Source organism: Pan troglodytes, chromosome X (genome assembly GCF_028858775.2).
Source record: "Pan troglodytes isolate AG18354 chromosome X, NHGRI_mPanTro3-v2.0_pri, whole genome shotgun sequence".
NCBI lineage: Eukaryota > Metazoa > Chordata > Mammalia > Primates > Hominidae > Pan > Pan troglodytes.
The window spans coordinates 6598087-6623152 of NC_072421.2; the positions used below are offsets into that span (position 1 = coordinate 6598087).

Below are 25066 nucleotides of genomic sequence, written 5' to 3' on the forward strand. Positions count from 1 at the left end.
AGGAATGCTTGTATCTCTCACAATCTCAGCCTCTAAGGCATGTCTGGCATATAATCGATGCTCAAAAATATTTTGGACAGTGAAGTGAAGTAGTGCCTGCTCATTCCAGACACCTTATGGTGAGAACTGTCCTTCTCCCCCTGCCAACTGGTATACCCAAGAACAGCCCAGTTTTATCTCTTCTTACTCCTGAGTCAAGTGGGCCAATCAAAACCCCGCCCTGGGATTTTTAGTATGGAATTATGGAACTTTGTCCCTCACTGGTGGTACTGAGAAAAACAAAATGCAACTAACAAAAACTGCAGAGAACCCTCTTACTGCCATTTAAAGCAAGCCTATTTCCAGAAAGAAGCAAAGAACGAGACATGAAGATTGGTGATGTCCTTGGATTCATTGCTTCCAGGTGCGTCTAAAGTCTAGCTGCATCCCTGCCATTCTCCCAATCTGATTTCTCAACTTTTACAGTAAGTTTGGATATCCCATAGCCCTTCTAATAAATTTCCGTTTTTTCCCTCAAAGTCAGATTGAGGCTAGGTTGCCTTCTACCATTTGAACACAAATATCTCTTGACTAATGCAGAATGCCAGAAAAGTTTTTAAGACCCTCAGAAAAGATGGGAGCTATTCAAGGATGAAAACCATGCTATAAATTATATCTTGAATTAGATCCAGTGGTATCTATAAAAGAAGCGAATACATTTTTTTTTTTTGTAAAATCGCTAGCAAAGCTGGTTGACTTTCCAGCTTCTTTCCCTGTTGTTCTCCTGCCACCCTTTCATCTTAGGTAGCTTGTCTACCCTAGAAAGTATAGGGTCAGCAGCTGTGGATAACATAAAAAAGTTTATGGGCCCAGTGCAATGGCTTATGCTGGTAATGCCAGCATTTTGGGAGGCCGAGGTGGGAGGATCACTTGAACCCAAGACCAGCCAGAGCAACATAGTGACACCCCATCTCTACAGAAACTAAAAAGATTAGCCAGGTATGGTGGAGTGCACCTGTAGTCCCAGGTACTCAGGAAGCTGAGATGGAAGGATCCCTTGAGCCCAGGAGGTTGAGGCTGCAGGGAGCTATGAGTGCACCACTGTACTTCACCCTGGATGACAGAGCGAAATCCTGTTTCTAAAAGGAAAAAAAAAAAAAAAAAGAACTTTCATGATATGGCACTGCCAGAAACAGCCCATGCTAAAGCACAGCTTCTGTTACCACGCCACACTTAACACCCAAGTAGTAACAACAGCAACGATTGACACCAAGCTGCTTAACATAGATTTCTGTGTTCAAATGTTCCATTCATCAGATGCTTTAATAGATGAATCCCTTCCATCACCCATATATTCTTCATGGCACAGCTCAACAACTTAACAGCTTCCATCAAGTTTTTCCTCAAAAAATAGCTTGTCCCTGAGCTGTCACAGAGCTTTCTTTGTTCCCTAACTAGGATGCTCTGGCTTATTATCTACCTCTAGGTTTATTAACTGTGCAAACTCCTACAGGTCATTATCCATGTCGTGTCTGTTTATATTTCATCATAAAGCTCCATGTTTTCACCAAATAGGTCCTCAATCAACAATCATAGCAAGCTTACTTAAGTCATAGTATTCAAAGAGTCAGGTGTCATCTTGGGGGAAAAAGATGATAGGGACACCTTGCATCCAATAATCTGTTCTTTTTTAATATCTTCCTTTTTCAATTGTATTGCTTGCAAAAAAAAAAACAACCCAAAATTTCACTTTTCTAGAAATCATAATGGCATTTGCTGTTATGCTACAATGCAAATACAATGATAATGAGTGGTGCTTTGTTTTGTTTTGAGAGGGATTCTCACTCTGTTGCCCAGGCTGGAGTGCAGTGGTGCGATCTCGGCTCACTGCAACCTCCCTCCACCTCTCGAGTTCAGGTCATTCTCCTGCCTCAGCCTCCTAAGTAGCTGAGATTACAGGCGCACACCACCATGCCCAGCTAATTTTTTGTATTTGTAGTAAAGACGGGGTTTCACCATATTGGCCAGGCTGGTCACGAATTCCTGACCTCAAGTGATCCACCCACCATGACCTCCCAAAGTGCTGGGATTAGAGGCATGAGCCACTGTGCCTGGGCGATAATGACTTTCATTTATATTTTCCTTTATATTTCCCAGTATTTTTAGTCCCATGATGAAGAATGGAAGGGCTTCTCACCCCTGAAATCTTTCAAGAATAAGACCTTAAGATGTATGTCCAAGGATCCAGAGAAAAAGCGCAGGTGTAGGTCACTCAGGAAGTGGTTCCATGGGTCTGTCCATTTCCCAAGGCAATCTGGACTCACTTGTGGCTCTTTCTCCTCCAAGCTTTATATTTAATATGATATCTTGTCTGAGCAACTCCTTCAAAATGTGTCTTTTATTTTTCCCTTACTTTTTAACCTCACTTCTAAACAGTATCACCGGTTCTCATTAAAAACCTTAAGTGTTTCCATAACTCATCTTTCTGTGTTCAGTCTCCTTGGGGACCAAGACGAATCACGAACTGTACTGCCATCCCCTCATGTTTGAACTCAAGTGGACTTAGTATGTGAGACTGGAACTTCTCGGCTTGACTTTCACAATTTATGTTTAATCAAGCTACCAAGCCATATTCTGCATTGCTTCCTCAAAGTAGTCACTCAGTCACACTCTCTCTGCTCTCTCTCTCTCTCTCTGTCACATACACACACACACATACACCATGCAGATTCGGTCAATCGGTCTCCAACTGTTCCTTGTCAACAATGGCCCACGTGTCCTACTAGAGCTTCCGACTGGCTTGACTGACTTTGACCTTATTTGAGCACCTATCAAAAGGTTAAATATGCAATTCAAGTTAATTAATTAGCCTGTTGTCTAACAACAAAGAGAAATTAATAACCTATGAAAATTTAAATAAAGAAATTTGTAAGGTAGGAAATAGTTATAAAGACCCAAGCCTAAGTTTAGTAGATCATGATGCCAGTTTAAATGAAAAGACTCACCTTCAGCAAGACCTGATTTATTTTAAAGGGAATTATAAAAAGTATTGTTTTCTACAGAAAAAAAATATATGTTTCATAAACTATTGTACTATGAAGAAATTTCCAACACTTTTCCTCATGCAAGTTAGTTCTTAAATGTAAGGATAAGTACGTATCTAAAATAGTCTATTTTTGTATTTTTAATATACCTACACATTTTATGAAAGTAGAAACATAGAAATTTGAGCCAATCTGATCAAGGCAGAAAGACAAAGCTAAACAAAAAAAGTAGATTTTTGCTGTTGTTATTGTTTAGATTTGTCTTTCTGGCTTTGTCAGACTGGTCAGAGTGGAATTTTGAATTCCAAATAATAATATTGCTATCTCTCCTGCTAAATAAAAGCATTGATCTGAACTGAGATACTCCCTAAGAGAAGGCCTTTGGAGAGAATCAGCATGATGCCAACATTTCAATATGTTGTGGATGCGGAGTTCATTCATTTAGTGAATAATTAATAATTAAACATCTAAAGCTCTGCATTGGTTCTTTTTTTGTTTTTGTTTTTGTTTTTGAGACGGAGTCTTGCTATGTTGCCAGGCTGGAGTGCAATGGCACGATTGTGGCTCACTGCAACCTCCACCTCCTTGGTTCAAGCAATTCTCCTGCCTCAGCCTCCTGAGTAGCTGGGATTACAGACACGCGCCACCATGCCCAGCTAATTTTTGTATTTTTAGTAGAGACGGGGTTTCACCATGTTGGCCAGGATGGTCTCGATCTCCTAACCACGTGATCTGCCTGCCTCGGCCTCCCAAAGTACTGGGATTACAGGCGTGAGCCACCGCGCCTGGCCTGCACTGGTTCTTCGTTGATAGAGTTAAGAAAACAAGCAAGCAACCAAAAATAAAAACTCCTAACCCAATAGGCTGTGACTTGTGGATGGTACAAACATGCAGGGCTGTAGCTTTGAACTCTCACCAGCAAAATTCTAAAGTTTACACATCGTGGGGAGATCGATTCTACCTTTTCAGTCACTCACTATTAGATTTCTGATTCCCTTGTCAAGATCATATGCACATATTGCTTCAAAAAGCCTAAAGATCTAAACAAGTGGAACTGGGTTTATTATGAAGTTTGGATTACTTTTTCACTCAATAGCATTTTTCACATATTTACATTCCTCAAATTTTAATTCAATACCGAATTGCAATGAAACGGCCACACCGTTTGTGGTCTCCATCCACACAATTGTACATACAGGGCTCTGCAGTCAGGGAGGCTATTGATTCTTTTTCATGGGTGGTCTCATTCTGTCCAACTCCTATATGAGGAGGCCTTCTATTTGAAGTGCATTCATTGTTGCCAAGGCTAGCTCTACAAAATCACCAGACTCTAGCACATCCAAAGTATTATGAAAGCAATTTTAACCCTTTGTCCTGTTTGGGGGGTTTTCTCCCCATTTTTGTCTTCCTTTCTTTTTGGTTTTTGTTTGAATAGTTCATTATGAGAAAGATCTCAACCCAGGTGGCTGCTCAAATGAGAACCCTAATTGCTTTTGAGAGCTCTTATTCATCTCACACGCACACACAAAGAGGGACTGTTAGGCACGGAGACAGCTCAGAACACCCCATGGAAGTACAGCGTCCAAATGTCAGTTTAACTCCTTGAATCACATTCAGACCTGGACTTTATGAGATAATTGAGAGGTCTGTCACCATAACGACAAGGGCAATATGCCAGAAACCACTAATATAATGAAGCAGAATCCTTTAATTTCTTTCTCTGGGCTGTTCTTTGTAATCTCAATGACAATTTGTAACCTCAGTGACACACAACCCTGGTAAGGTTTTTCATGACACTCTACTTAAACTATCTGGCATTTATATGGAGAAAGAGTAATCTGATAGATGCAAAACAATTTTGGAGATCAGTGGATTAACGTCGTTGTCGATTTACTATTTTCAGCCAAATCTTACTGAAAAATGTTTTCCAGGGATTGAAGTTTAAAAAAAAAAAAAGAAGAAGAAGAAATTTCTCCATAAAAGAAATTTATCACACTTTCCACGAAGAACTTTATACAAAGGACACACTCTAGTCTCTACATTAGATACATCTATCATTCCCACAAATTAACTTCCTTTCTTTCCAGGTATATTTTATTCTCTGTTGTTCTTTCTCCTCATCTAAAAACGGCATATGGAAATGCTAACTGGGAAATGTGATACCACTGTGGCATACTTTAGTCTGGTTATTCTTCCAAGGAAATCTGAATTTGAAATCTATACAGACATAAAACTATTCATGTTTTACTAACATTAGGTTAATATATTAAACGTTATTGTGTCTACAGACTTTCATTGTTGTTTTACATAAAAAAGGAAATTTTAAAAAATACAAACGCATTCATCTCTAATGTAGCTAGAATCATCTGATTACATTTTGCCACTTGATTGCAGCGAATATTGGAAGAAAAGAACATCCAAATTTATGTTAAGAAAACCGATTCTAAACAATGAAATCCAACCATTGTATGAACTATCCCCTACTTGTATATTAAAAACAATCAAGTATTTCTTTGAAAACCCAAAAAAGGTGCTAATATCTTAAGTCATTAAGGCAGAAAGAACCATTTTCTCTATCTTTCAGTTTGCAAACTGGAGCATAATAGTGTACTTAATTCTATTATTTTTCTATAGATTCATTCCTTTACAGATGATTCAGGTATAACATGCAACATTATATGCTCATATTTATTTTCATCTGCAAATAAGCATTATAAAAAGTTAAGAAGGCAATATATGAAAATAATTAAAGTCATTATTTATAGTTTTGTCCAGTCAGTAGATGGCCCAATACATACAAGTGGAACACGTGGTAAGTTGCTGCAAGAATTGCATTTGGAATATGAAAAATAAATTAAAATAAAATAAACGGGTTATAGAAGAGATCATGCATGAGACATTATAAAACCCTCCTAGCAAATCTCTCTACACACTGCACAAGAGGTATTGTTTTCTGTTCCAGTGAGGTACTCACCATCTTCCGTGGGCACGTAGATGTTTAAGTAAAGGCAGTCTTCATTTTGATCTTGAACATAGGTCATCAAAGTATCCAAATTGGCGGTAAACCAGATGGGCAGCATGTCATGCAGTAAGGATCTCTCATCCAGGTGCTGGGGGCACACAGCAGCAAACTGAGTAGTATTTCGGATGCCAGTCCAGGAGGACGGGGGTTCTGGGGGCTGAAACCGCCTCTCTCCAGTTGGGGGTGAGGCATAGGGGACCCCTAAGTACTGCTCCACTGGACCCAAGATCTCATTGGGTAACGGTGTTCTTAGGCCCCGGATTTTGCCATAATTTGTGTTGACAACTGGATACTGTGCTTGGCTGTCAATGAGGGTGAACTTGATGGCAAGAGCAGTTAACCACAGGAGGACATTGGAGTTTAACATGACGCAGACCGGGGTGAACAACAAAGGAAGCCATAGCAGTCCCTGGGGCCGTGACATGGTTCAAATCTGCATCCACATCCACAGCTGTCCCAGTGATGTGGCTCCAAGGAGACAAAGCCCAGAGGCGAGCCTGCAGAGAGATAGGGCTTTCCAGGGAGCAGTAGACCTGGGAGAGACTCTCAGACTGATCACAGACAGAGCCTGAGGTTAAGAACAAGCACAGCCGTTTTCTTGGCAGCCCATTGCAAGGAGGCAGCCCTCCCTTAATCCTGAAACTGGATTCCAGCAACTGCAATGCTCCAAGGAAGCTGTGACCATCCAACACTTCCAGGGACAATTTCTTATGAGAACTCCAAGGCAGCCTAAAAGAGGAAGAAAGCAGACAAGAATAATGAAGCCACACAACGACCACCTAGAACACTGGCTGGCTCTTCCACGAAATCCACAACATCTCTCTATGAAATTCCTATTCATTTGTATAGAAATGTGTATAGTGCCATCTCCACATAGTAGGCAACAGCAAGAACATCACCTGTCTTTATTTATTTTGTTTTTTTTAGAGATGGTGTCTTGCTATATTGCCCAAGCTGCAGTGCAGTGGTGCTATCATAGCTCACTGCAGCCTCCAACTCCTGGGCTCAACCCATCCTCCCGCCTCACCCTCCCGAGTAGCTGGGACCACAAGCATGCATCACTATGTCCGGCTAATTTGTTGGATTTTTTTGTAGACATTGGGTCACCCTATGTTGTCCAGGCTGGCCTCAAGGGATCCTCCCCCTCGACCTTTCAAAGTGTTGGGATTACAGGCATGAGTCACCATGCCTAGCAGCCACCACTTGTCTTAATTCCTCTGTACATCCTATCACCATGAACAATGCCTGACATTTAGAAAACACTAAACAAATCTGTGTTGAATGATCAAACAGATGTTCAAGAGTTATACAGGTTATGCAGATTATAGCAACAACACCTCCCAGTTTTGCTATTGTTTACCAGACTGGTTATCAATACATGGGTACTTCCAAAACACTGTTTCTCAAATGTTTAAGGAAATTGTCACATTTTCCTAAGGAGACATGCATGGAGCTCTAAAAGTTTTCCAGTAGGAGAAAGACGGAAGCATGCATCCAAGTCAATCTGGCATCATGATGTGGATATTTATCAGGCCACAAAGGGAACATCATCAAATGAAAAGAGTGTAGACTTTGGACACAAATTCTCCTTGGTCTGGTCAAGTGCATATATATTTAGGCTACACACTTCACTGCTCTGAATCTCAGTTTCCTTGTAAAACACTATACAAGATGGTGCATTTCAAGTACATGCTGTAGTGCTAGTTTCTTGAAGACTTCATTCATAATTAAAAGTGTTGATACAATTATCCTGACTTTCCAGTAAGCCACTGCATGCCTTAGAGGGTATCCTCTTCACCCTTCAGCCCATTTAAAAAGCTGAGGCTGCATTTGAGTTACTTTCCCATTGAGCCTGGAGTCAACTTTTAAAGGGTCACCACCTCAATTTGTCTTTACATGGATAATATAACTATCCCTACATAAGTCGCTGCTCCTGTGACAATAAAAGAATGCTGTGCAGCAATGGACATTATGTTGTTAAATGATCCCCTAGGAACAGAAAATATTTCACTAGGTGTTGCAAGGAGGGTGCCTTTAGCATGTTCTTCAACTCAAAATATACAAATGTGTTTCTAAGGATTTTGTGGGTTATTCAGAGCATCTGCATCAGAAAATAATTATCCATTTCATTTAAGTAATCAGTTGAACAGAATACATCACACGGCTTTTTTTTTTTTAAATAAAACATATTGGAGCTGGATCTATCACAGAACAATAATACAATGGGGGTAAATTCCATAGTACATGACATCCTGGGAAAAGTTCACCAGAGTTGGATGAAAACACACTGAAAATCTGGATTGTAACTTTGAAAGTGACAAATAGCATCTCACCAATGACTGATTTAGGTGTTTGCTTCTATCTCTGAATTCTACTGTAGACAACATTTGGATGTCTGCCATACAGCAATCCCATTTCTGAATAATTAAGAGACAGACAAGAAAAACAAAGAGGTGATGTCCTGTTTGGTTGCTTCTTTCCTGAAAGATTTTTAACCAGAGGTAGCTGTTACTTTCAGCCTGGGGGCCAAAACCACTCTCAAATATTTAAAAGCTACTTGGGACTAAATGAGATAGTATGTATCCTCAAGGTATTGCACATTCCCTGAAACACAGAGCTCAATAAATGTAGAATTCAGTGGGTGGACTTCTTCCAAGGTATATAAAGTTAGTTCCATAAGGAATTCCAGCCCACACCTTAAATTCTCAAACTCAATGTGAATGAGACTATGAGTCACTTATTGGTTATGACTGATCCAGCTGTATGATCAAAACCCTCCTCTGCCTAAATCTACATCCCACAAGGTCCTGATGGGCAGTGAGCGATTATGAAGCAGCAGCAACCTAAGAAGACGGGCCCAAGGGCATCTGTACACTTACTAGATCTAGATTGGGCATTCACAATATTCACAGGTTGAGAGCTATCTTTTTTCACTCCCTTGTTTTTTGAAATTTGGCTAATTTGCACAAAATTACTATAATTAAAGCCCAGCGTTTCCCCATCTCAGTATAAATGACATTGTGAACCATATAATTCTTTGTTGTGGGGGCGTCGCCTGTACAATGTACAGTATTTTGCAGCATCCCTGACCTCTACTCACTAGATGATAGTGGCACCTCCTACCCAGTTTTAACTATGGAAAATGTCTCTAGATAGTGCTAGATAGCCCAGGGGCCAAAACCACCCTCAAGTGAGAATTACTGGTTTAAGGCATCAAGTATAAAATTATAGTGGCTGTGTAAATGATTAAGTATCTGTAGGTATATTTAGTGAATATAATTAGTGCTGTCGTGTATGTGTGTGTGTGAAAATATAGTCATATTCAAAAAATTGGCAACTTGTAAATTTTTAGCATTACAAGAAATGTTGATATTGAAGATATCAATATTTATTATTGATATCAATCAAATGTACATTATCATCATTAAAGAATCACTGTAAATTTAACCAACCTACATCCTTGTGGGGAAAAACAAAACAAGATCTCCCATGTGAGTTTCAAAAACTGAAAAGGATTTCACAAAGGGTGAAACGTGGTTATTGATAGTTATTCATAAATAGGTAGATATTTAATATTTCTAAGATAAAGAGGATATGCTACAAAATGAATTCTAAAATTGTTAATGGATTAAAAATGTTAATAAAAAAGGTGAAAACTTCATTAAATATATACATATACTTTGGGAGTGAAGAAGGGCTATATAGCATGTATTCTCTGCAAAGACTGCATAAAATAATAATATTTTATTATTATTATGGCATTTTGACTAATTTATAACTTGATTGGGTATTTTAAATGATTCTCTGCAGGGCAGTTATTCTGACTCAGGTTGCAATTAAGGCAAGGCTCACACTCTTCAGGCCTATCAGAATTTAAAGTGTTCTGAATAAAAATTGTAATAAATTTCTCCCCAAAGTATACATTCCTTAAATTGAGATTGGTTTAATTTTAAGATACGTATTTAATTAAGGTGAGCCCTGATGACAGGCATTTTGGTATCTGGACCTTAAAAAGAATAAAGTCACATCTCCTGGGTGTTTATGGCCTTGTCTTTCAAAGGCCTGGGAATATATTAGAAAACAGGAAGCTTTGTAGATGCTTTTAAAAAAAAATAGGATAAATGAGAAAGAGCACCCTTCCCTGTGTTTTACTTCCAGCCACGCTGAACGTCTGGGCCCACTGAGATGTCTGCTGCCAGGAGGTTTCTGAGAACAAGAAGCACTTGAGACATCCGCTTCCATCTCACATTCATTACGGAGCATCCAGAAAACAAAAGCAACAGAATCTGATCCTTGCCCAAATTACTGGGCTTGTACAATAATCCTTCTATACTGTTCACTAAGAAAGTCTAGAATAGCTATTCCCAAAACTCTGCATAAGCTACAGACATCTCTGGCTTCCTTTTCTTTTGTGTCTAGTGGAGACAACATTTTAGGGTACCTGAGTGGGATGTGGCTTATCTTTTGTTCTGAAGCCCAAAGCTCTATGCTGTTACCAAAATGAATGACCACTCTCCACGCATGGCCATGCATGCATGCACACACAAGTCCTCCATCCCTGCTCAACATCCATCCAACACCAGCAATCTGCCACTTTGTCTATTTTTGTACATGTAGATATTTTAATATTCTGGTTTTTATTTCCCCTCCTACATAAAGGAGATTACAATCTAATTTGCCTTTTGTCAAATCTTAAGAGTTCTTTGCACAGTCACCTATGCAGTTTCTATTAAATCTAAAAATGAAATCCCATTTAAAAATCCACCATTTTTCACCAGAGAAATGCAAGTCAAAACCACAATGAGATACCATCTCACACTAGTCAGAATGGCTATTCATAAAACATCAAAAAACAACAGATGCTGTTGAGGCTGCAGAGAAAAGAGAAGGCTATACACACCGTTGGTGAGAATGTCAATTAGTTCAGCCATTGTGTAAAGCAGTATGGAGATTTCTCAAGGAACTTAAAAGAGTAACTACCATTTGACCTAGCAATCACATTACTGGGTATATATACAAAGGAAAATAAATTGTTCTACCAAAAAGACACATGCACATGTATGCTCATCACAGCACTATTCACAATAGCAAAGACATGGAATCAATCTAAGAGTCCATCAACAATAGATTGAATAAAGAAAATGTGATGCGTATATACCACGGAATACTATGCAGCCATAAAAACAAATCAGCCGGTGCGGTGGCTCACGCCTGTAATCCCAGCACTTTGGGAGGCCGAGGCAGGTGGATCACGAGGTCAGGAGATCGAGACCATCCTGGCTAACACAGTGAAACCCCATCTCTACTAAAAATACAAAAAATTAGCCGGGCGTGGTGGCAGGCACCTGTAGTCCCAGCTACTCAGGAGGCTGAGGCAGGAGAATAGCGTGACCCCGGGAGGCAGAGCTTGCAGTGAGCCGAGATCGCACCACTGCACTCCAGCCTGGGCAACAGAGCGAGACTCCGTCTCAAAAAAACAAAACAAACAAACAAAAAAAAGCAAATGAAATCATGTCCTTTGCAGCAACATGGATGCAGCTGGAAGCCATTATTTTAAGTTAATTAATGCAGAAACAGAAAATCAAATACCACATGTTCTCACTTAGAAGTGGGAGCTAAACATTGGGTACTCATGGACATAAAGCAATAACAGAAACTTGGGACTACTACAGCAGGGAGAGGGAGGGGGAAAAGGTAGAAAAACTACCTGTTGGGTGCTATACTCCATACCTGTGTGGCAGAATCAACTGTACCTCAAACCTTACCACCATCCAATACACCCAGGTAAAAAATCCTGCAGATATATCCCATGAATAAAAAAAAAAAGTTGAAATTTTAAAAAATTGTCAAATAAAGATTGAATATGTTTAAGGTAAAAAAAAAGTTATTGGTATACACACAAAAAAAATTTACCATTTTGAACCATTATCTTTACTATATATTAAGCAATTGGAGAGTAAAAATGTGGCCAGGCATGGTGGCACATGCCTGTATTGCCAGGTAATTGGGAGGCTGAGCCAGGAGCATCACTTGAGCCCAGGAGTTTGAGTTTAGCCTGGGCAAATTAGCAAGACCCCATCTCTTAAAAAAAAAAGGATGACAAATGTCCTATCTTCAAGATGATCTTGCACCATATGGCAGCTCAAGGTATCAACTCCATCACCTCCCTCACCATTTCTGTTCTTCCACTGAAGTTTAATGGGTCAGGAACATGCATGAGCCATAATTGTAGAAACCAGAATTTTCAGCAGGGGGCTTAGCAGAACCCAAACTAAACCCAAGGGTAAAGAGTTAATGGCTTATATGTTGCCCAGCCAAGACGAATTGGATAAGAGGATATTCCACAGATAGGAAAGACAAATATACCATGAGGAATAGGGCATACATCTTTCTAGAGTAAACTATGTGGACAGAAAGATCCTACACCAACCAAAGAAATAAGACAACACCAAAACTTAGAAGTTGGCTTAGTCCATTCAGGCTGCTGTAACAAAATATCATAGCTTGGGGGGCTTATAAACCACAGATATTCATTGCTCACAGCTCTGGAGGCTGGAAGTCCAAGATCAAGGCATGGTAGATTCAGTGTATGGTGAGGGCCTGCTTCCTAGAGGGCTGTATTTTCCTTATAACTTTGGAAAAGGGGAAAAGGGCAAGGAATCTCCCTGGGGTATCTTTTAAAATGTCATTAATACCATTCTGGGGCATCCACCCTCATGATCTCATCAGCCCCAAAGGCCCTACCTCCTAGCACCATCACTTTGGGGTTACAACGTCAACATGTGGATTCTGGAAAGACACAAGCCTTCAGACCACAGAAGTATCCCGTAAAGATCACTATGCTAGGTAAGGGTACGTAATGGGGTAAAGAAGGAGTTCCTGCCCACTAGGAGCTTACATTCTCATGAAGGTATCTATCCCTACCTGTGATGCATTTTTTCTTCTTATTCATCTTCTGCATATCTAAAGCTAGCACAAGGACTGGCAAATAATAAAAGTGCATTAATGCTTGATTTTCTGTGTCAAATTAAATGTTTTCCAGACACAATTTCTAAATCTAAATCAAATGATTTGCAGATCTCTCTAGGCTTTGTGTTCATCTCTCTCACCGAACTCAAAGTCATATGTCCTCAAGGTCATGGAGGCATACACCTGTAGTGCCAGCTGATAACATGGTATGTGCCACCATGCCTGTAGTGCCATGACTATTTTCTCTTCAAGAATATAGTCAGATAGACATCTTATGGTGCTCCTAAAAATCTCATTCTCCAATCCCCAAACTGCTTCCATGCTTTTGTTTCATATTTGGATAACTAGATCATTACTTTTCTAGTAATTCAGCCTACACTCGAAGCCATCTTTGTTGGTTTCTCCACCATAAATCCACATCCAGGAAGGAGTCCTCAAATCTACAGATAGCCTCAACATAGGACAAGAGGCTCAATGTCATTCATTATTGGTGAAATGCAGATGAAATCACAATAGGTTAATAAAAATACAAACAAACAATGATACCAAGTACTGAGCAACGATGTGGAGCAACTAGAACTCCCATGCATCAGGAAACATGCACGGAAATGTCCACTGCAGCCCCATATTTTTTTCTTCAACTTTTAAGTTCCAAGGTACATGTGCAGGATGTGCAGGTTTGTTACATAGGTAAACATGTGCCATGGTGGTTTGCTGCACAAATCAACCCATCACCTATGTATTAAGCCCAGCATCTATTAGCTAGTCTTCCTGATGCTCTCCCCTCCGTGCATCCCCAGACAGGCCCAACTGTGTGTTGTTTCCCTCCCCCATGTGTCCATGTGTTCTCATCATTCAGCTCCCACTTATGAGTGAGAACATGCAGTGTTTGGTTTTCTGTTCCTGCGTTAGTTTGCTGAGGATAAATAAGCCCCAATTATAATTGCAAAAAATATTGCCACAATCCAGATATCCATAAATAGGATAATGAATAAATAAATGTTGGCATATTAAAACAGAAGGCTTTACAAAACAGTCAAAAATGAATAAAATACAGATATATGGAGGAAAATGGGAAAATCTCAAACATAAAAGGCAAGTCACAGAAGACTACAAATAGTGTGATTTTATTTACATAATAGTAAAACTAAACAATATATTGCTCAGAGCTATGTTTGTCCTGAAATATACAGCAAGGACAGTATGAAAACCAAATCTTGGGGGATTAGATTTCACTGAAAGGTAGGAGAGAGGGAAGCAACTCACACTGATATATAAAAACAGTGGGAATGTTCTCTTTCCTTGTCTGTCAGTGGGTACAATACTATGTATCTGATTATTTTTTACTCTTTAAAATGAATATCCAAATACACATTTTCATACACTTTTTATGACTATGATTATTTTACAATGAAAATTTAATCAAAAGATTCTCATCCGTATAAGTTTTACTCAATGACTTTATTTTCCCATGTGCTATCAAACTATCTTGGATTTAAAAATTGAAGGGAAAATATAAACTGTTTTCTCCATGATTATGTGACAAGCCCAAGGCAATAGACCATCCACCCACATATTACACAGAAAAGCCCTGGGATCCTGCCAGCCATGGTAAGCACAGTCATGGCACCTGAGCCTGCTATAGCCCTGGTCACTAATTAGCCAAGTGCCCTCGCCATCAACTCCCTCCACTGCAAAACGAGGGCTTGTGCCAGTGACCTCTTAAGTTGCTTTCACCACTAAGACGCTCTGACATCTCAGACTATTATCTCCAAAGCAGACTCAGTAATAGGAGCCCAGTGGGAACAGAAAGTCCTTCACTGAAGTAGCAAGGCATAACTGAAGCGAGACAATCCCTACTGCAGAAAATGGCAAGGTTTAGTGTGCCAGAAACAGTGAGAGTCAGTGTGGCCTTCCAGCCTATTCTTTAAAAATATTTCTTCCAGTTGCAGTCAGGGAGACAGAGAGTAGAATGATGGCTACCAGAGGCTGGGAAGGGTAATGGGAGAGAGAAGTGGGGATGGTTAATGGGCACAAAAATATAGACAGAATGAATAAGATCTAGTATTTGATAGCACAACAGGGTGACTGCAGTCAACATTAATTTACTGTATATTTTTAAATAACTAAAAGCATAATTGGAAAGTCTGTAACACAAAGAAATGATAAATGCTTCAGGTGATGTATACTCCATTTATTCTAATGTGATTTTTACACATATGCCTATATCAAAATATCTCATGTACCCACAAATATATACACCTACTATGTACATGTAAAAATAAAATATGTTTTCCAACACCAGATAACCTTTATTAGCAGGATATAAAAATGCCACCAGATTTTTCTTTACTTGAATTGTACATGAGGATTTGAAATGAGTATTTACTGACTTTTTCCCAGAATTCACTGTACTAATTGTACTGTACAAATAATCTTCTTCTTTCCCCTCATATATAAGAGGAGTTGTTTCAAGAGTTTGTACTTTAACTTATCATATATGAAATTATATCTATAAAATAATTTTTTTTTTTTTTTGAGACAGAGTTTCACTCTGTCACCCAGGCTGGAGTGCAGTGGTGAGATCTCGGCTCACTACAACTTCTGCCTCCCGGATTCTCTTGCCTCAGCCTCCTGAGTAGCCAGGACTACAAGCATATGCCCCCATGCCCAGCTAATTTTTTGTATTTTTAGTAGAGACAGGGTTTCACCATATTGGCCAGGCTAGTCTTGAACTCCTGACCTCATTATCCGCCCGCCTTGGCCTCCCAGAGTGCTGGGATTACAGGCGTGAGCCAACGCGCCTGGCCGAAAATAAATTTTAATATATTATACGTATAGATATCTTCAAACTAACCTGCTATATATAGAGAATAATATAAAATATATTATTCTATATATAAAAAACATATATTACAAAATATATTATAAAATAAAATATAAATAAAATATATTCGATATATAATATAGAATATAAAATATATTATTCGATATATAATATAGAATATAAAATATATTATTCGATATATAATATAGAATATAAAATATATTATTCGATATATAATATAGAATATAAAATATATTATTCGATATATAATATAGAATATAAAATATATTATTCGATATATAATATAGAATATAAAATATATTATTCGACATATAATATAGAAAATAAAATATTATTCTACATATAATATAGAAAATAAAATATATTATTCTACATATAATATAGAATATAAAATATATTATTCTACATATAATATAGGATATAAAATATATTATTCTACATATAATATAGGATATAAAATATATTATTCTACATATAATATAGGATATAAAATATATTATTCTACATATAATATAGGATATAAAATATATTATTCTATATATAATATAGGATATAAAATATATTATTCTATATATAATATAGGATATAAAATATATTATTCTATATATAATATAGGATATAAAATATATTATTCTATATATAATATAGGATATAAAATATATTATTCTATATATAATATAGGATATAAAATATATTATTCTATATATAATATAGGATATAAAATATATTATTCTATATATAATATAGGATATAAAATATATTATTCTATATATAATATAGGATATAAAATATATTATTCTATATATAATATAGGATATAAAATATATTATTCTATATATAATATAGGATATAAAATATATTATTCTATATATAATATAGGATATAAAATATATTATTCTATATATAGAATAATATAAAATATAATAAAAAACATATAAAATATATTATTCTATATACATAGAATAATATAAAACATTCACAGGAGCTTAATACCTCAATATTTTGCTTGGTTATTTGGAGAAATATTTTATATATATAAAACATAGAAGCTTAATATTTCAGTTGGTTAGTTTGAAGAAATAATATAATAGATAAAAGAAATATTATATTTAGGGGTTTAATTGCTTTAATATTTTGGTTGGCTATTTGCAGAAATACATATAAAACATAGATAGGAGCTTAATATTTCAGTTGGTTAGTTTGCAGAAATATTTATATATAAATATGTGGAAAGAGAGAGAGGGAGAAAGAGAGGGAGAGACTGACAAATAATTAGTTTGGATATATACATTTTTTGAGGTTTAAAGAGATTTATATAGATACATTAAAACTTATTTTATCCATGTCATTTCATGCATGTGCATATAAACATACATATTCGAACTAACCAAGTGAAATATTAAACTATTAAGCTGCTTAGGTTCAGGAATTTTTCCTACTCCATTCCCTGAAAATCCCGTGTTCCATGCCTTTATGCTACAGATAATCAATACTACCTGTTGCATATGATGCTGATCATCTGTTTTCAGAGAGATGGTCCTACATAAGAGCAAACTAAGAACAACAGGCTCAAATGCACTATAACAGGCACAAAAACACCTACTCATGTGTGTATTATGTATTTGGGAGGTAGTATGGGGCAGAGGTTTTGTGCAGTTTTATGACTATGATTCAAATCCTGGCTCTCACTTTAACTCCATCAGCAACCAGAGACGGGTGTATACACCATTGTGATGGTTAATGCTGAGTGTCAACTTCATTGGATTGAAGAATGCAAAGTATTGATCCTGGGTGTGGCTCTGAGGGTGTTGCCAAAGGAGATTAATATTTGAGTCAGAGGGCTGGGGAAGGCAGACCCACCCTTAATCTGGGTGGGCACCATCTAATCAGCTGCCAGCAAATATAAAGCAGAGACAGAAAAACATGAAAAGACTAGACTAGCTTAGCCTCCAAGTCTACATCTTTCTCCTGTGCTAGATGCTTCCTGCCCTCAAACATCAGACTCCAAGTCCTTCAGCTTTGGGATTCGGACTGGCTTCCTTGCTCCTCAGCTTGCAGATGGCCTGTTGTGGGACCTTGTGATTGTGTGAACAAATACTACTTGATAAACTCCCCTTTATATATCTATCTGTCCTATTAGTTCTGTTCCTCTAGAGAACCCTACCTAATATAACCATCAATGCTTCCATCTCTTATGTGTAAAACGGGCAGAGTAGCAGATGTAACTCAAGGATATTATTGCACGTGCTATGGTTTGTGTTTGAGAAAGTACAAGAGTATATGAATATATACACCTATATTCACACACCTTACATAAAGATATGCATATGTATGTGATATGGTTTGACTGTGTCCCCACACAAATCTCATCTTGAATTGTAGCTCCCATAATTCCCACGTATAGGGAGAGGGACCCTGTGGGAGATAACTGAATCAAGAGGGCAGTTTCCCCCATACTGTTCTCGTGATAGTAAGTCTCATGAGATCTGATGGTTTTATAATGAGGAGTTCCCCTGAACAAGCTCTCTCTTTTTGCCTTCCGCCATGTAATACATGCCTTTGTTCTTACCTTGCCTTTTGCCATAATTGTGAAGCCTCCCCAACCAGATGGAACTGTGAGTCCATTAAATCTTTTTCTTTATAAATTACCCAGTCTCCGGTATGTCTTTATCAGCAGTGTGAAAAAAGACTAATACAGTACATATATGTAAACACATATAAATTTAGAACAATAAGTATTCCCCAAAGAAATCCTAGCTAATTACAATTATTCACTGAGGTACCACTGAATGCTTCCAAGGTGAAACCCATTTTGATAAAATGTAAAGATACACCAATCAAGTACCCATCCTCAAGTAGTAAACACTCCAGCTGATGAGATGAAGCTTGCCTTTCAATTGCTACAATTAAGCCAGCCTGTGCTCCATCGCTTTTCAACTGTTACCATGAAGCCAGCCTGTGCTCCATTGCTTTTCAATTGCTACCATGCAGCCAGCCTGTGGTCCACTGCCTCCCACCTGCTCCTTCTGTGGGATGGTGGGCTTCTGCAGAATGGACTTTTCAATGGAGTGCCTAGAAGATGCTTCTACAATTTTAGACATGTAGAGAGAGCTAGGCCAGAGGACTTCTGTAAAGACAGCATAGAGGGGGTAAGCATTGACATTCAAGAATTAAGACCACCAAGATTTACAAAGAGTGGGGAAGATGATACCACACTGAACATTCACATTATGTCACCATTACTTCCTCAATGCTTACATTCATTGCTAGACTATGATAAGTAACTAAGGGCAAAGCCCAGAGATGACTAATACTTGAACTTGGAAGACAGAAGGTCTTCAGTAAACACTATTAAATTAAAAGGAAGAAAAGAGACACAAGGAAACCAGAAGGAACCAGGACACAGAAGACAGAAAATTGGCAAGGTTAGGTTTCAGGGCATTCTCCTTAGCTCATCTCCTGTGGGTACCACAACCACAGAAGATGAGCTACTTCCACCACCTGCTCCACTCATGTTTCCACCATAAAATTCTCATAGGCTTCATGATGTAGTCCCTATTGTTTTTGCCTGCAGGAATTTCACTCATTGACACAGCAGTAAAGTGTTAGAGTATTACTTTCAGCCAATGTCAAATAAGCCTATTTCTGAAAAGGTATCACAACTAGTTCTGGGAATATATTTGCCTGCAATTTAGCAAACAAAATAAAGAATTCTAGACACCCAGTCACTTTTAACCCCATTTCCTTTAAAAGGCTTTCTCATTGCTGTATCTGATGGACAGAGATAATATTGATCATGTAAAGGAAATATTTAAGCCAGAGTGGAAGCTGAGTGAGTTCTTCTACAAAGGAAAACTGTCAGTTTGAGTAAGAAAAAAACACTCAATTTCTAAATAGCACAGTTTAACCTGCAGTTAGTACTTCTGACCTGGCACGACCCTCAACTGGCAGTGGGTCTGCAGATGGTTGATCATGTGGACAGTTGGAGGTTAATGTGGACAAGAACAAGTGTGTACTCCCAAGTGCAAGACAGGAGCCAGAACCCTCTGGAGTAATACTGTTGAGTGTATCTCTATGTCTCTTACATAAGGAGCTTCATAACCACTGCCCATACCTCTCCTAATGAACTGTGCAATATCCGAAAAGCTGAGTGTCTTCAGAACGTTTCCCAAGACACCACCTGTGACCCCAGGACCAGCTCCATCTCACAACCCTGGCTAGAGTGCTCCATTTTCTGTAGCACAGATCCTATTTGCTAAGGTTACTTTGTTTTAGGCAGACGGCTCTATCTGAGAAGTTCCTATTTCGGTGTGATGCTTGCTCTGGCAGCCTACACTCTTTTCTCATGTGCTTCTGACAGTGCAGAATGACAAGGTGAGGGCCTTACAAGGTGTTCGGCTCTAGATTACTAAACACCACCTTTCCCACACAGTTTATTTCCTGAGTATGACACTGCACAAGCTCCCAGGAAAGGCAAGCTTCATCCTCAGGCTTGAACCTCATCACCTCCACCCACTCCCCAAAATGTTTCCTCTGCCTTCCCCAGACAGTAATATTAATTTGTGAAAACAGGCTCTATCCCAGTGAGTAGTTACTCCAGAGAGGCTTCTTGTCCTGGGGTCAGAACTTAACTGAGATCAGACCTTCCATCTCTAGGAAATAACCAAGGCTTCCAAGATCCAGCATATAGACAACAGGCTTCTCATAAAAACCTCTGTGTCTCACATTAGCATGGGAAGGAAGAATAGGATGGAAGAAAAGAGTCGTAAAAGGAAGGTTCTTTTAAACAGGGTTCAGGAAGGAAAGAGGTGCAAAGTCAAGAGACAGAATCAGGGTAGACCCAAGAATATACCTCAGGAATCAAAGGCAACTATCTCCTAAAACTACCTCCAAAGCCTTACAAACATTCAAACAAGACAAAATTCATTAAAATGAAATGTGTTTTTTGCCAAAAATGTCAGTAAATAGCAGTCAATATTAATTGATATTGACACTTCCAAGCTTTTTAAATGAAAATAACATGAAGATTCTAATCTGCCAGATTCTTCACTTTCTTTTTGACATAAAAATAATTATCTCAGTATAGAATGCTCTATGCTGCAAACTAGTGACTCTCACATTCCCACCTCTGGCAAAATTCCTACTACACATGCAGGTTTTTTAAAGAAAACAGAGGTATAATAAATAAATCAAAACCTTTCCTCTACACAATTCTAAATGCAGATGTTCTCCACCCTAAGTCCAAAAACCCCAATCCCACCCAGGTGTCTTTATTTATTTTTTTGTGAGTACATAGCACGTGTATATACATATACATATATATATGGGGCACATGAGTTGTTTTGATACAGGCATGCAATATGTAATAATCACATCTTGGAGAATGGGGTATCATACCCTCAAGCATTTATCCTTTGCCACCCAGGAGTCTTTAGATAGATTCCATGGGTTCTACAAATTGCAATGGGCAAAAGTAATTACATCTTTAGTTTCACTACCATGCACTGAAATTTAGTATTTGCTTCCATTATCCGTGTAGGTAGGACACTTAACACTGTTATCACAGATATCCCAAAATACTGTTTACGCTTACTGTACTTTGAAATTGTGACTATTACAAACCTCTTAAGTAGATCCAGGTACTTAACACACAATAAAGATGTACATGTATTACTATAGCCCAGTTTAAATATATCTTTTTATTTTTATTTTTTATTTTATTGATTGTAGAAACAGAGTCTCACTTTGTTGGCCAGGCTGGTCTTGAACTCCTGGCCTCAAGCAATCCTCTCACCTCAGCCTCCCCAAATGCTGGTGTTTACAGGCATGAGCCACTGCACCAACTTTAAATATTAATATTAATATACCTTGGTAACTATTTCAATAAAACCGATTTCCTTTTATGCGTTATTTACCTTATTGTATGACTTAAACATATCATTTTTACAAAATGTATCAATTTTCCACCAAACTGCCAAAGGGATCTGTCACACACACTCACACATGTAGCGTGCACAGCTGAGAATCCTTGGCTAATTGCCAGTCTGTGGTCATCACCTGCGTGTCTACCTATCATGACCTAGTGGGGACAGCAAAGGTTACAGCTTTCTGCTTGTGGATAAGGAGCATGTGCATGGAAGGATGAAATGCCACCTCCTCAGCTATCTCATACGAGTCTTATCTGGCTGTTCTCTTCCCTTGGAAGACCTGCCCTAAGCATAAGTACTTGAGAATAAATGGGTCAGGCAACATGGCTCATGCCTATAATCCCAACACTTTCGGAGGCTGAGGCGGGAGGATCACTTGAGCCTAGGAGTTCAAGACCAGTCTGGGCAACATGGCAAAACCTTGTTTCTAAAAATAATTTAAAAATTAGCTGGACATGGTGTTGCAGGCCTGTAGCCCTAGCTACTCAAGAGGCTGAGGTGGGAGGATGGCTTGAGCTCGAGACGGGGAGGTTGGTGTGAGCCATGATCGCACCACTACACTTCAGCCCGGGTGACAGAGTGAAACTGTCTCAAAAAAAAAAAAAAAAAAAAAAGAAAGAATAAAAGGCAAATATCTCCACCAGGAGGTCTTGCCTAGCTCTTGCCATACCCTCCCAAGTGAGACACGTCTTCCTGTCTTCCTAGTCATCTCTCCCCGGTAACCTTTGGTGGAACCTGAGACCACCTCAGCTGAGCTTCCCTAGAGGCCACAGCTGTGCACACAAGTAATGAATAAAAAAACTCTAGCGCTTCTCTCATGTAGAAAATTAAACATCTATGCCACCTGCATAGGGCAGGGAGATCTTTCCCAAGACCAGGGAACCTCCAAGCTAGAGAGCAGTCCCAGCAACTGCACACATGGTCCTTCTCTGTCTGAACCAAAGCTACTTAAATATCAAGACTAAGACGTGAAACTAAAGGAGGGTCAAAGACAAACATGTCCTTCCATTCACAAACACATAGAAAACCACAGTCCAAGTAAGTTTTCATCTGAATTCCCACAAATTAATGGAGGAAGGGAACTTATCTGAGGAAATAAAGTTTCATTAATTGGCCACTGGATGTCATGCACCAGGAAGGAGTCTCTACTCTTTAAGGCCCATGGAGAAGAATTCTGGGAATGAACAGAATCAAAAGAGGCATTTCAAACCCTGCTTCTTCTCCATCCCCATCTTATCCACTCCCCACATCCCAAGTCCAAGAAAAAATAGGATGAAAGGATCAAGGTTATAGAAGCTCCAAAATTATTTCACAGCAAGTGGCAAAATCCTCCCCCTTCCTGAAACTCAAGAAGAGTAGGACTATCATTTGCCTCTCTTTTGAATTATAACCTGAACCATGGCCCTTTGAAATCTCAAATCTCCCCACTGTTTTTCTTAAATATGTCCGTGGGAAGATTTCCTTCTCCCTATCACTTCTTTCTGTATAGATAGGATTTTTAAAGGTGGATCTTTCTTTCACTACAGTAATCAGATGTCACAGATTTTCTGCAATTAATGCTTTCCTTGGCTATTTCTAGACCTCCTATTAAGAGCTATTCTTTCATTCCGGCCTATTCTTCCTAACCCAATTAAACCCTATTAAATCCTCTGCCATGACTGTTCTATTTCCCCCACGTTTAATTATCCCTTAACAAGCCTGTGTTTCTGCATGTTCTTTTCAATTGGCCCACCCCAGACTGTGTAACTTAGAGGGTGTGACTGTCCACATCTATAACATCTTCAAGCTAAATTATCATCTGGCAAAAATTCCCTCCACGGAAATCTATCAACAAAGCGAGTGCTATCTTAAGACTAAGTTCTGTCCGCAACTTCAAATACTAAAGCGTCATAGACTGATTCAGTCAAAAAGGTTTTTAAACAAAAAACGTAAAATAATTTGCATCTATTATGTTTATGCCCTTTGAATTAATTGGATAATTAGGAAAACATACTGAATTTGTGGGAGGACATATACTAATTCTCCAATAACTGGTTTCACTATGTATTAACACATACATATTGCTCACTGCATCCTGGAATTCCTAGGCTCTAGAAGTCCTCCTGCTGGTCTCAGCCCCACAAGAAGCTGGGACTACAGGGGTGTGCCATCATGTCCAGCTATTTTTTTTTATTATTTTTTGAAGAGATGGGTCTCTCTATGTTGCAGGCTGGTCTAGAACTCTGGCTTCAAGCAATCCTCCTGCTTCAGCCTCCCAAAGTGCTGGGATTATAGGCGTGAGCCACTGCACCTGTCCTTTTTATTTTTTTGAGACAGGGTCTTGCTCTGTCACCCAGGCTGGAATACAGTGGCAGGATCACAACTCACTGCAGCCTCGACCTTTTGGGCTCAAGCAATCTTCCTGCCCCAGTCTTTCAAGTAGATGAAGAGCTTTTAGTAATACACTAGAGAACATTAAAAAATCATTAGCTTTAAGGACATTCTAAGAGTAAAGTTATAAAGCCAAAACCCATAAAAGATAAAGGAAAATCGGAAGAGGCGGTATGAAGACTGTCCTCTCTCAGAGGGTCCCTTCTTGTGGAAATAGGCTGCTATTCCAGGTCAGAGGGAGGGTCCCCCAAGGCAAGACAGATCAAAGGTATCCCCAAGACAGAAGGGAGCCAGTAAGTCCTACTGAAATCAATAATTTGAGCAACAGACCGAAGGATAAGATCATGTCACCTCCCAGCTGTAAATATCAGCACTGCATGGATTTGAGTTATCATCCAGGATAAAAATGACTTCTCAAAAGCCAATGCTTTTAAGCCACTGGGTTCTTATTTAACAACACAAAGAACTACACCCTGAGGATGATCAACAAATAATCTGACATTTACCAGGCAGAAGGTACATTGAAGAAATGTAGAACACACTAGCTGCAAAAGATAGAGAAAGCATTCACTTCCTAGGTGCCAATACTCTTTAGTAGGAACTCAATCCCCTTCACTTTGAAGCTTGGCAAAGGCCAAATTATAATGAAAGAAAATTTGGCCTCTGCACAAGCATCCTTGACCACGGAACGAATTTCTAGAGCTGGTAATTATGTCCTTGGCCCTCGAGTTAAAGGGCATCACAGAATTAGACCAGTGGAATGCACAGAGCTCCTCCAAGAAGCCACTTAGGACGACTGCCTGGGAAATGCAAACTGAGGAAATTATATTTAATTCAACCTCATGTGTGGTCAGAGAAACAGGAGGAATTGGAACAATTAAGCCAGCATGGCGCCATGAGCCATGCA

General features: G+C 38.7%; 1 protein-coding gene across 10 annotated transcripts in view; it reads right to left on the bottom strand.

Moving 5' to 3' along the window:
* NLGN4X (neuroligin 4 X-linked) overlaps positions 1-25066 on the bottom strand; it is a 341186-nt gene that overhangs the window by 257452 nt on the left and 58668 nt on the right. For all 10 annotated transcript variants that reach the window (XM_054676653.2, XM_001139129.8, XM_001138630.7 and 7 more), the window contains exon 2: positions 5998-6774. In XM_054676653.2, coding sequence (XP_054532628.1) covers positions 5998-6469 — 472 coding nt within the window. In that variant the 5' untranslated portion in view covers positions 6470-6774. The remainder of the gene's footprint in view (positions 1-5997; positions 6775-25066) is intronic.